At 39.4% G+C, this 13,722-nt stretch overlaps 1 protein-coding gene across 1 annotated transcript in view; it reads right to left on the bottom strand.

Annotated features, from left to right (window-relative positions):
• Window positions 1–13,722, bottom strand: part of LOC139697436 (lachesin-like) — a 319,784-nt gene that overhangs the window by 74,628 nt on the left and 231,434 nt on the right. Inside the window, exon 7 of the mRNA XM_071596149.1 lies at window positions 11,752–11,871. Within this exon, the coding sequence (XP_071452250.1) occupies window positions 11,752–11,871 (120 nt within the window). The remainder of the gene's footprint in view (window positions 1–11,751; window positions 11,872–13,722) is intronic.

The following is a 13,722-nucleotide window of genomic DNA, read 5'->3' as shown; positions in this document are numbered from 1 at the left end:
CTCATCTTCGACCTGAAGACGCCGAATGCAACTTCGGCGAAACTGTTGTCTGAATCAAACAACGACGCGGTGAAACCCGACAATGCAGAGTACTTCAAACCACCGCCGCGAAAACCTACGCAGCCATATATATCAAGAGTAGGTTGGCAGAATATTTGCAAAAGACAACAGGAAATTATTTTAAGAAATTTTATTGGCCACTCTTAGATATGAACTTTGGGTAGTGAGACTTATCATTACGCTTATCTATTTTCAGCAATTTGGTTGCTCGTGGGATTGGATTGATGCGGTGGCAAGGCTTTCTCCTCAAATATTTTGGTTTTTGAGAAATCGGATTGATACGGTGTACTATCTTCCAATTCCGAGACTCCGGGTTTGAATCCCGGCGGTGGACGAATTTTCGAAGTAACCCGATCTCTGCTGCAGATGTTATGAGGATAGCAACTCAAGTGGAGCTCATCACCTGTCAGATGGGACGTAAGATTGTGGACCCTTTCGTGACTCTCGTTAAGAGTAGGCTGATAGGCTAGTAATAGAACCTGCTAATGCCGTACATAGATTTCTCCTCACCCTAATTCCATTCTCTGAGCACCATACGTCTACATAATCGGCCAGATATTCCCAACGGCGCAAATGAACTTAGATGTCGGTCGACTACTGCCATAACTAATATTTTAGTGTTTCCTGCATTGTTGATTCATCCAAGAATTTAAAATTTCTCTTTCAAATGCCTACCGTGGAATGACTTAAAACTTGAAAATCAGAATAAAAGAGGCACCTGACGTGATAGTATGCTAAAAACATATTCATATCAAAGGAACAAAAACATTAAGTAAAACGAGAGCCCCAGGGACTATTCAGAGTCAATTAAAATGCCAGGGACATCTGCGTAAGATATATAATCTAGACTTAAATGAACGATGGAAAAGGACTGCTTCGTGAGGACGGGGAAAGGAATGGGGAAAGGAATGGGGAAAGAAGCGAAGATGCGTTGAAAATGATGGGAACGTATTAGGATGGAAGGGAGGGTTCGAAAAGAGATAAGGAAGAGAGAAAATATTCGTGCGGAGAATGGGGATGAAGTCGTTGACAGAACTGAATGAGGATTTTGAGAAAAAATATGCCAAGTGAAGTTAAAAGTTTGAAGTGAAAGTTTTTTAGAGCTCGGTAAAAATACATGTATAATCCTAGTCTAAATACGATGCTCAAGAGTATAATAATCCATTCGCATGGTTTCATTTTTGCATGAAATAAAAAAAACAGACCTACATTAAAATTTGTATGTCAAAGGTTAAAAAGGCGACGATAAAGAGCAACCTGCATTAAAGTAATATTAATTTCAATAAGGGTAAACATTTTTAATAGAATATGCCATTTGCCCTTCAGCTTTTAGTTATTACAAATTCATGTGCATAGCATTAAACATGAAAACCAAAGAAAACTTGGAATACATTTGAGAAGAAGAATAAAATGCTGAATTAAATAAATTTGAAATTATCAAGTGTCATATTTAGGAGAATTATTTAAGGGTCAAACTCTGAAGAGAATGAAAAGGAAAGATGGGACATATATTCGGACGGAGCAGGAAAAATCGTGAGGCAAGAACAGGGATATGGAAATGACGGAGTAACTGAGGGAATAAAATGGGAGACATTAATTAAAACACGTGAAAGGGGGAACGAGGGAATTATTTGTAAAACATAGGAGTGTGCTGCTTTGAAGTTCTTATGGGAGGAAAGGGGCAGGGATGGAAGGGCAGTGAAGGGATGAAACTAAAGACAGAAAAGTGAGCGACATGGCAATCAGCGCAATTGGAGAACTAAGAGTAAAAAATTGTCAGTGGAAAATTGCTGTACCTCAACTCTTAGAAATGTATCACATCGTATATAAAAGGATTTCCTCTATATTTGTTAGAAATCTTAGAAATATTTTGTGCTTTGGCTGTAAAATTCACTTCTCCTGTCGACAGGAAATCTCTTTTCTTTCGCTGGCATCCTCGAAACCCTTGCTGTACGTTGAAGTTCAAGATTTTCAAGTTGATAGTCATATTTTTAGGAAGATAAAGCGTAATAGTTCAACGCAGTTATCTACTTCTAATTTTTAATTAGTTAATTGCATTTTCTGGAATTAAGTGAAAGATGAAAAAAGCCGTATGCTTAATGCGCCGAAAATCCGCGTATATCCACGTTCTCAAAAGGTTCTTTGGATCAGAGTTATGTCCGTTGTTCACATTTCCATCACAGTTCCCGAAGGTAGCAATCACTACCGCAAAATTAATTACAAAGACCGTAACAGCGAGGGTATTTTCCATAAAATATCACGATTTTTCGCAGCATTGGGAAGAACAAGAAGGTTGTCGAATTAAAACTAATTTTTAATTATCAGGTATTATGAAAAAGTAATAAAAATTCAGTAATTAATGCTTAGCCTCAAAATTGCGACGACTACTTTACCAAAAAACATATTTGGTCGGTCTTATGTTTGATTTTTCTTATTTTATTTGGCACGCAAAATATAAAGATCCGAGTGTTCCAAAAATTCCCCTGTGCGACGCTTTCTTAGATTTGTCAGATTTTACATCTTTTGAACTACCCCATTTTAAAATCAGCTCATTACAACATTAATTCAAACATTTTTCAATTAACCAATTGGCACTTTTTGCTAAAATACTTCTTTCTTTCTTACGCTGCAACAACATAATAAATGATTAGAAGGTTTAAAAATACGCATTTACGAATGCCTTAGGATTTTAGCATAATTTCTGCGCTGAAATTTCTACGAGTATAATGGCCAACATTCTTGATCACAGTCCGTGGGCCTATGATGCTCGTATTATCCGGTCAGGGTAGAGAGAACAGCGGCGTAATGTTCGTCCACTTTCTTTCCTACCGAGACAACTCTAGCATAATGAGGACCTCATCTCCGATTCACCGCCGTCTTCATCTGTCTTCAACGACCATCTTAAGCGCCTTCCGAAATCCGGGACGATATGCGCCCCCCAGCAACCAGAAGACAATTCACCTGAAACATCCCCTTCCCCGCCCCTAGGTCTGCCGGGCATCGTGCAACGGGGCCTGAGAGAATTAGTGGGGTGTGCCAGGCGGGATGGACGCACTCCTACAAGGATGAAGGAGCTAAGGGGTCTGAGCACACGGAAGGCTCAGGTCCGAATAATGGGCGGGGGAGTGGTAGAGCGGGGAGGAAAGTAGAGGCCATGGAAGTCAACGTCGGAAAAGGAAGCGGAAAGCGGGGAAGGGTGGATGGGGGACGGGACAGAGGGCTGAATAGGAGAAAGATTTCGATGACGAAAGTGCGTTTGGAAGAGGAGAGACGAGTTGATAAGGTTGGAAGAATGAACGGGGTTGGGCGGGGGAATGAGAGGGAGATCCTCGAATGAGGAAGCACAGGGTGCGGCGGAATCAAGGGGGGGATGGAGGGGAAGGAAACGGAGGACGCGAAGAGGGTCGGTGGGTAGACCCTACGGGGTGGGCATGGTTTTTACAAAGGGGACGAGAGAGGAGGTGGAGGAAGTAGGCAGGGATGGTTAAGTGGGATTCGGGCCCAGGCAAGGGCCGGCGTTAATGAAAACAATTAAGGTGCCGCGTGGCATTTGCATATTCCCCGCATTATACATCCCGACCGACCCTATTTTTTGGGGCCATCGAGAGAGAGAGAAGGTAGGAGTGCTCGAGGACCCCGGAGTGCCCAGAGGAAGGCGGGGTTTCGGGTCCTCTCTGGCGGGGAGGGAGAGAAATGGCGGTGGGCGAACGCTCTAAGCACAACCTCCCCCCTTCGTGGCTCTGAAGAGGGTGACGGGAAAGAGCTGACCCTCTGAAAGAGAGAGATAAAGAGACAGCGAGAGGAGAAAGGTATGTGTGCTGGTCGGACCCGCCCTGGCCCACTGAACCCCCCTCCACCAACTCCTTCCGGTCCCTCTCTTGCGGCCTTGTGTTTGTGAACCGGCACCACGGGAGGACGCAGACACTAAATCCTCCTCTTCCATCTCCCCACCTCTCTCTACCCTCCTATCTCATCTTTCCCCACCCCTCCCCTCCTCTTGTCCGTCCCAGACCGACGACAGAACCTCCTTCGTCCCCCTCCTGCCCGATCCACCACCCTTCCAGCCTCACCACTCCTCCTCTCCAGGTCGTCTCCCCTCCAGTTCCTCCCATTCCGTGTTACACGTCATCATCATCCCGACACACCCACGCAGTTTGTCCAACGTGATATAAAAAAACGAGAAGAGTGGGCCTAGTTGCGATAGAGAAGAATCTTCCGTACGCTCTGTGGGGGCGGAGAGGGGGAAGGAGGGTGCGTGTGTGTGCGCGCGGATCCCGAAGAGGCGAGCCTAAGGGAAGGGCGGAAGAAAGGAGTGGCCAGGAAGGGGACGAGGGCAAAGCGGAGGGTGGAGGGATTTTTGGGTGGTGGTGGGGCGGAGAGTTTTTGGGAGCGCATCCGCGAGGTGGGGAGCGGAGGAAGGAGTGGGCTCATAGTCTAATTCGACGCTTTTTATTCCCCGGGAGGTTGAAACTTATTTTTCGCGACCTCCCCCGCTAGAAAATCCACCCTCCAGTCTTCTCCTTCTCCTCACTCCCGCCGCCGCGTCTCCCCTTTTCACGACGGGTCTCCGCGATCCCTGCTGCTGGCAGGTCACTTCACTCCCGAACCCACCCCTTTCGCCCCCTTCACCCGATTCCCCTTCCACATCCGACCTCTCCAGGGTCTCCAACTGGTTCCTCCTTCCCTTCCTCCCAATTTTAAGCGAGGTTTGTGCTTCCTGAGATCTAATGTTTAAAGCGGGGAGGTTAGGAAAGGATAGGTATGAGGAAAAGAGTGACCGATTGGAGAGTCTGTTGCGGTGGTGTGGGGGGAAGACTGAAGGTGGTGGAGGAGATACCACGTGCGTGACGAACGCTGAAGTACTTTAATATTCCCTCGCAAAATTTCGTGGTAGCAGTAATTTTAGGAGTGGTTAGTTGGGTACAAATTATTCAACGGGTTGTTATTGGCAATTGGCAGTGACTAGGCACCATTCCATTGATAGATTTCGACAATATGCCCATGGGTTTCCCTCATAGTCCCAGGGATGATAGCGCATCCCGCTGGCTATAAAAATGTAGCTAAAGAAATGGAAAAATCCAATATTATTAATGAGTTAAGGAAGAACTCATGGAAAACTGGTTTTATTCCAGCATTATATTATACAATATTGGCTATAACCAAACCTCGAACAAAAAATGCAGCCAATAGCATAGGTCGGTATATTCATTTTCCATTATTCAGGTCTCACTCATTAAAAAATAAAACTTGGGTGTCGCCGTCGACATTCTTAGTGAATGCTTGGAATAAATATCTGCATCGAAAAGGATAATAGAAGTTATAAAACGATTTATTTCATTTATATTTTCCTATTAAAATGGTTGTAGTAAATATTAAGCCAATGAGGAGTACTTACTAACGACCGTCTAAGACTCCAAGAAATACCTCAAAGGACCTCTATCAAATCCAAACGAAAATTTACTCGGTCTCTTAAAATAGTTTTCCATAAGCCTTTTAATTCAACCTTCGAGAAAAAATGAAAACTGTTGTATAGTTGAGCACATTAATATATTTGACTACATGCCTACTAAAAGTCATTACCAGTAAACTAAAGGCTTAAAAAAAAGTTGCTCCTAAGGATGAGATATATTTAGTCATATTATAAAAAAAATGGTAATGCTTTGCATAAAAAGATTAATATTCGCTATTCAGATATACTTCGCTACCAAATTTGTTCACACAGATAAATTCTCCATACTCGGCAAATGTAATTAAATCTGAGAGGCATATTTTATTCAATGGTCAACCACGGGCTTCTCCTTGTTAATGGCATACCTACGAGAGATTAAGGGGAAGTATACCCTCTAATGGGAGGCAGTTGAGCCACTTAGAAAGCGATGGCGTATGGGAGATGAGTGCACTAAGCGTGTGCGGAAAGTAGCCGGGAGTTGAATGGGTTGCAGTTGGAAAAGGGACGAGGGTGGTTAATGTGGGCCTGGGAAAGATGCGAAGGTGAGTGGCGATCTTATGGTCACACGACAAGAGGGGAGCCATGAAACGTGTACATGCAACGGTGAGCAAAAAGATTTTTAATGCACGAGGTTTACAGAAGGACAGCCTTGTTATGTTTGGACACTTGGAAGGTGGCCGAAGAGGCAGGGGGAAAACTAACTGGTCTATTTGACTCCGGGTGGGACAAGAGAATGCAAGCAGTTCAAAGAGGAAATTAGTGATCATGAAATTTCGCATTAGACACGCACGAATCTTAAATATCTAGAAACAGATTAACTTGCCCGTTTTGGACATTATCTGCAGTGTATTGACTACCATAGTAAAAGTATAATCGCGATGATATTTTATTACTTGTCACTGGTGACAAACCCTAGATACCGTAAATAGAATTAGCCCATACGCGTCACAATGGTGGGGGTAGGATGATGTATGCGTAAAAATGCGGAAGTTCAAACACAGTTGCGACCTAACGACAGTTTCATCTGCCTTCGGGTACTTAAATTGGAAAAATTGTACTCTAGATTATGTGCTATATTTCAAATATCAGCGTCATCGTTTTACCTTGAGCATTCTGATTGAAGCGAAAATTTCAATAATGACGGATGTATCTGCATGTAAACTGAAGTACGTCAGGGTGGACTTTTCTCAATAAATACTCAATTAGGTGACTAGGCCTAATGTTGCGAAAAGCCTCCCACAGGGAGTAGAAAAAGGTTATACTTTTAAGTGAAGTTTTTGACTGATTCATACATTCGAAGAGAAAATTTAGGGAACAATTCACTCATTAGGCTATCATTGTAAAAAAAAAGATACGACTTTTAGGACGTAAATACAAGTGCAGTGGAAGTATATCTTATGTCCCAACGGAAACTTGTACACTCCTATTTAATCTGCACACCAATCCTAATAAATGCAGAAATATTTTGGGACCAGTAATCTGTCTAGAGAACAGTATTTAGAACCAATGCCACTACGGAAAATTTTCGATGCCTGGCGGCTTCACTTGCTTGCTTGTCTTCTTCCGGCTCTCATTTAGACACGGGCGTTACGACATTTCCTGCGGCGAAGTTCTGAGAGAGGAGGTTAAGGGGAGTGACTGAACGAGGTGATAGAGTAAGAAGAGTCAAGGGGAGCAGAGAGGAAGGGAGCGAGGAACCATGGGGCGTGGTGTGGCGGAGAGGGAAACACCGATGCCCCAAAGGAAAGGGTAGAGAGGAGGGGAGAGAGAGGCACGTGCGCCCGCTTTGTATAAGCGTAGTTCATTGGAATTACCTTTTATTCAGGGCCGGACGTCGCGCGAGGGGAACCGACAAACCCTTGGAACCTCGTACCCCCTTTTCTGTCTCCTGTTGCTAATCCAAACTTGGCACTCAACTCGCGGCCCAGGAACACGCCTTCAATTAAGCCGATTTACCTTCTTTCTCCCATTCTCAACCGTCTTAATGCCCCACCACCCAATCCCCACTCCTGTATGTTCAGCCCTTCACGAGGAGAAGATTTAAACGACGTTCAAATACAGAACAATCGTGTTCCACCAAGGAGAGCATTTCCAACTCTTCTTCAGACGGAAATGATAATGATCATGATGAATGATGGAATGCACATAAATCCTTCCATAAATCCTAAAAATCGAATTAAAAGTTAACTGATGCGGTCAATGCGGTCTAACTCGGTCAATGTCCATCACAAAATAGAGGCGCGCTGCCTTTCCTATTAAAAATGTATTGCAGAAGAATAGGAGGAATTTCGTCGAAAACGCAATGCGGAAGTTCAAGCTGTTGAAGTACACGCTGTACGCGTAAAGATGATCTCTGCTGTCTCTCGCCTCCCCAAAAAACTACTGCTACTTATAATTGATATGAAATAATTATCTTCAATATGGTTAAGGTGTTGCGTAGTACCGCATTTTGAATATCATTTGCAGAGAATTTCAATGTTCGACAGGGAGACTTGTAAGTCTTTATCCAAGGGACTTTACATATCACAGATACACAACACACCATTATAGTTACAATAAAAAGCAAACTATGCACTTTAAACCGTCTAATAATAAATAAAGAAAAACTCTAATTACCAGAGATACTAACATAGTAATGGCATATTCCAAGTATATTAGCAATTATGCGTTATATGATTTTCAGTTAAAATCTTTACTTTCGTGCACGTAAGAATTGCCTAAGATACTTTAGTTTTACCCAACAAGTATTTCCACCCGATGCACCCAAGGAAAACGTAAATGTGAGTAAAGAAAAAACTTACACATTGATAATTTCACAAGCCCAAGTGTAGGCGACGGCAGTGCCCCGGAAATGATATTATCACAGTTATAACTGTCAATCGATATTTTCCACAAGATAAATACGTGAAAGGAATGATTGACACATTATAAATATGTTTGGCAGTTAAAGACAAAACAACGGGGATTAACAATATGATTAGTATTCTTTTCTATACATTGAACAAGAAAAATACTTAGCATAAAAATATTATCTCAACTTAATATTTACCTAAATCAGCAGTATGCAAAATGTCCAGCAAAACTATTTGTACTCTAACTCAGTGGATATACATGTCCAATAAGACCTAGGCATTGTCCAATATGTCCAATAGGGACTGTAAGAAGGCTTCTAAATTATACTATAAATAAAATTATACTATGTGTGGTTCGGGAATCCAAATCCGAGAACGGCAAAATATAATTTAATTGACTTTGAAATCATTCACAACTTTGAAAACGTAACAGGTACTGATAACGATTTAAATTGTTGAAAGGTGACTGTAATTGAGTTAAATAAGTTTTATCAAGTAACATTATCATTTATACCTTTAATTTTTGCACAACTACATCTCATTTTTAACCGAGACAATGTTTTTTTATCCAGGGTGCATATAAGTTTTTTTTCCATTATGTATATCGGTTTACGGGAAGCGACGCATTGGGAAGTGTTGTTGGAAGATGTTACTCGATTGTCTCAGATTGGTTTGATCCTTTTTATAACTCTTCAACGAATCATATATCAACAAATTGCTTTAGAAACAATTTGTTGCTTCCAGCACGAAGTTTCTGACACCAGCCTGTAATTAACTCTTAGATACTGAATTTGTGCTGCTTACGCACGAGCTCGTATGGTTGGTATTTTGAAGCTTTTAAAGGAACAAGATATTTTGACGAAATACCGTTCATACAATGTCACAGGCATTCGTAGTCATGCGTGACGCGCCACAGTCCACGCGGTTAAAGCCAACTTTTAAACACTTATGCTGTTTATACCTTGAAAAATTCCAAAGAAACTGCAGTGCAGATGCCGCAACAGTAACTTTTAACGGAGTCATCCGCTAATGTGCATTTCAATGCAACAATTTCAGAGTGTAAAAATCATTCGCCTTGACTGGGATCCCAGTCAAGGCGAATGATTTTTACACTCTGAAATTGTTGTATTGACACACACGCAGATTTAATACATGTATATGTATATTAATAAATGTATACATGTAGATTATAGCCAGATAAGATAAGAAAATGTATATTATAGCTCCGCAATCCGTCTCGAGGGCGTATGGAACGGATGTTAGGTAACCGGCCATAAGAGTACATGCAAATGTTGATCGATGATTAATGACATTCGGGAAGTTAAATTTGCCCTAAGTTATGATCACTACTCCTGTAGAAGAAGAGCAGCTGTAGTGATCACTACTTCAAGTCTATATTTATACTATGTTAGGTGGATGTACATCGTATTCAAAATATCCATGAAACGGCTCATAAACTAAATAAATATGAACTATCGTTAAATATACTATACACAATAATATGATAATATATATTATAATAAACTAATGTGAATCGTTAACAAGATCTACTAGATTTTTACCGCCAATTTATGGATAAAGACCTAAATTAAGATGATACAACAGAGATGGGAAATATGCATAGGAAAATATACTCTTATTGCCAAGCACCAAAACACTCGTATGTGGTGAAAGGTTAGCGATATTCGAAGTACAAAGCTATTTATCCTCAAAGTTAATAATCGTTCCATTACGTTCATTGGTTAAGTTCTCCAATTGGTTCTGAATAAATGTTTTACAAAACTTAAAAAAATATATAAAATGCACAGCATTGATAACACGTAGTTGCTTCAGGAAATCACCAAAAGCATATTATTATAATAAGTATATTATTTCAATGAACGTAGTAAAAGACACCGTAGGAATACCGAAGCAACCTCCAGCGATCAAAGATAATTTAAATTCCATAGTTCCTCGATTGTAAAGAACCACCACGACTGCATCAGCTTCCTCAGTGCAAAATACCACGAGCCCTTTTTCAAACCATTGTAAGCTCTCATCCCAGTGCACCCCTTGATGCGGTGGTTCATTCATTAAATCCCATCAGGCTATGCAAGTGAATCATCTTGGTGAAGTGTTCTGCATATGTACTGCGTTGGAGTTTCATGGAGAACGTTCTGTTGATTGGGTCAACCTAATTAGAAACCCGGTGAATGGAATAACATTGCTAAATCATAATCATCTTACCTTTTAATATAAGAAAATATCCTTTAACGACAGCTGTCTTAATCTACATCAGAATCGAGACATCGCGTGTAGAAAGCTTACAAATCTATGAAGACCGTGAGCCGCTAGCTCAAAATATACATGAAGATGCACTTTGATTTTTATATTAATGTAAAACTTATTTACACTCAGAACTAATTAAGGTGATAAATACACATTCCTTAAATAAAAAAATGCCCCTTGCCTGTCAACTTAAAAGGTCATAACCAGCCTGGTGTATAGACATATATGCTCCTTAAAAGAGTGCTCATGAAAATAGAGGTAACGAAATAGAATTTGAGGTAAGTCTTCCGACTGAATCATTAAAACCTTTAGTAGAGGCCGAAAATAAATTATCAGTCCGGCAATAATCAACCTCAGGGGATGAATCTTTCGATTTTTGTATTTATGATTAAGTGGGTAAATGATCTTGATGTGGTTGCAGTGGTTATGTTACATTCTCAAATTAGAATAATTTGAAATCTGTTATATGTTAGCCACCGAATACGTGATATCTGATAGCCAAGAAATAATTAGCAAGAACATATATCGCACACGATCCCACCGATTGTGATATTCTTCCGTTCTCTTTCATGTACCGCACGTACTGTTGGTCAATACCCCATCGTTTAACGTTCAAAAAGAATTTAACACTAAAAATCCACGAAATACCCAACATGCCCCAGACATTCACTGAAAAGGGGCAGATTGATAAGCTTAAAAACCATATTGCATATTCATGGTGTAAAAATGGCTTTGGTGGGTTTTGCGATCAAAATATGTAAGAAATCTTCTAAACGATCATTTAAATTTAGGTGACTGAAAAATGCTTTGTTTCAGTCATTCAAAGCTCCTCTCAAGCATTTTACAACATACAAATTACATTTTTTACAGGCTTTGGAGCTGTCAAAATCAAAAATTACTTTCTTGCAAGGTGGCAAATAAAAACTTGAAAAGCTGAATATTTTTTCAAATAATTATTTTTACTCGATAAAAACTTTTCAACAGTCAGGGAACACCGGTGCCATTCAAGAGAAAATAATACTGGAGGAAAATCATATTAAAAAGATTGTTTTGACGGCTGAGGTAATTACAGGATGATACTATCTATTCTTTCAGAAATTTAAAATAAGAGGATCCACTTACCGGTTTCCCTCGTCCAGTAATTGATCGCTTTTGGGGACGCCTCCACGTGGCACTGCAGAGTGACGTCAGTTCCAGTCGGAGCACCGACCAATTGGTTCGGAACTTGGATTAGTGGATGAACTGCAGATGAAAAACATAAAAAGAAGTTAAATGACAAAACTCTAAAAATCCTATCTTTCACAAAGTTATGTATATAAAAATCATTTTGCTCTCTATTAGCACTTCTTGGCATTTCCTTTCCGCAAGAGACTTTTATCTGAAAATTTAATTCATTAAAACCACTATCATGAAAGGAAAAAGAAACTGCTTACGAGCTCGGAGGGTTATGAAATAATCTTTGATCATTAAAAATCTATCTTTTGCCCTACTCTAATCTCCAATGGTCAAAACCAATAAAATAAACTGCTGAAGAAAAATAATCTTTGTGAAAAGAAATTTCACCATAGAAAAAATGAATTGTGAATTTGAAAGCCATTTTATAAATAAAGACCTGAGGAATGTACACCCCTTTCCAACCACTCCTCTCCCTCAAAAGAGAGAAATGAAAATGGCATCTTCATTCATGAAACCATCGAGAGTTCGAAATAAATGTGAACAGCCTGGATATGAAAGAGTAAATAGCAACCTGAAAATGTATACTTTTAGGGAGTTGGCAAAGCGAGAGAAAAGGAGGTAGGCATCAGTTTAATCGATTACAATCATCAAAGAGATGCATTTCAAATATGAAATATGCTGTGCAGGCAGGGTCGCATCTGGAGTTTTGTAAGCCTGAGGCACCCTTGTATTCATCTCCCCATCAAGCACAAACATGCAGTTAAGGAAAATATACATCCCGAAATATTATTGTTGTTCGATTAACATACGTCATTTTAAAATCATTTAACAATTGTGTGGAATTATTTTATGAAATAACTTTCTTTTTAAATCGATTCTTTCCGAATATTATAAAAGGTTTTTAAATTCCTGCTTCCATAATTCCTGGGCAATAAGTTTAAAGAGACCACTGGTTATTTAACTCGGTTAAAAAGACAAATTACCATGGATGTATCAGAAAATATTATCATAATGTCTGTCTTGTATCATACATAATTAACCAATACTTTACAAAAGGATTCACTGGAAAAAATCCATAAAATTATCATGGGAGGGCAGCAGCATAGGGAATGTTCCAGGAAATTTGAATTATAAGAAGTGTTTTCGATCATTCATTTATATACATATATATATATATATATATATGTATATATATATATATGTATATATATATACATATATACATATATATATATATATATATGTATATATATATATATATATATATATATATACCTGTATATATATATATGTATATACATATATATACAGTATATATATATATATTTTTTCGTCGTTATAAAAAGTGCCAGGTAAAAAGTTTTCAACAAATTCAAATTTATTTTGTTTGATAACTCAGCTGAATGGGAAGCAAGGATAAATGCACAACTGGGCTATATTACGACTAAATAACTTTTATTTTTAATAACTACTCCTAATGAGAGACATACTGGAAGGAAAAAACTTTTTAAGTGTAAGAAATACGCGCAATTCCGTTGCTAAAGAAGTAATAGTAGATTAATCATATAATTGTTTTGTGATTCTCATTTCCACTGTTTCATTGCGGTAAAATTTAGGTGTTAACTGCTGCCACTTTCATGAGAATAAAGTTGATGAGTATAGGTTTGAAAACCGATGGCACAAAAACGACCATATAAATTTTTAACCACCTTGTGCGGGTTTTATTTATAACGTACTTAATACATTCATAAATGTTTAGAATAACCTAACGGGATTTGAAACTTTTGAAAATTGAAACATGCAGGGGGGACTTAAAACTTTATTTAGACTTGGTATTTTTTCGTTACTCCTGGTTGTTGAAATACGGAAAGAATAGAAATTTAGAGCCGCATGGATATTGTCAAAAATAACGTAACT

Source organism: Hetaerina americana, unplaced genomic scaffold (assembly GCF_022747635.1).
Source record: "Hetaerina americana unplaced genomic scaffold, ioHetAmer1.1.p SCAF_1, whole genome shotgun sequence".
Lineage (NCBI taxonomy): Eukaryota > Metazoa > Arthropoda > Insecta > Odonata > Calopterygidae > Hetaerina > Hetaerina americana.
The sequence above is the reverse complement of the archived record's forward strand: the minus strand, read 5'-3'. Positions and strand labels throughout refer to the sequence as shown.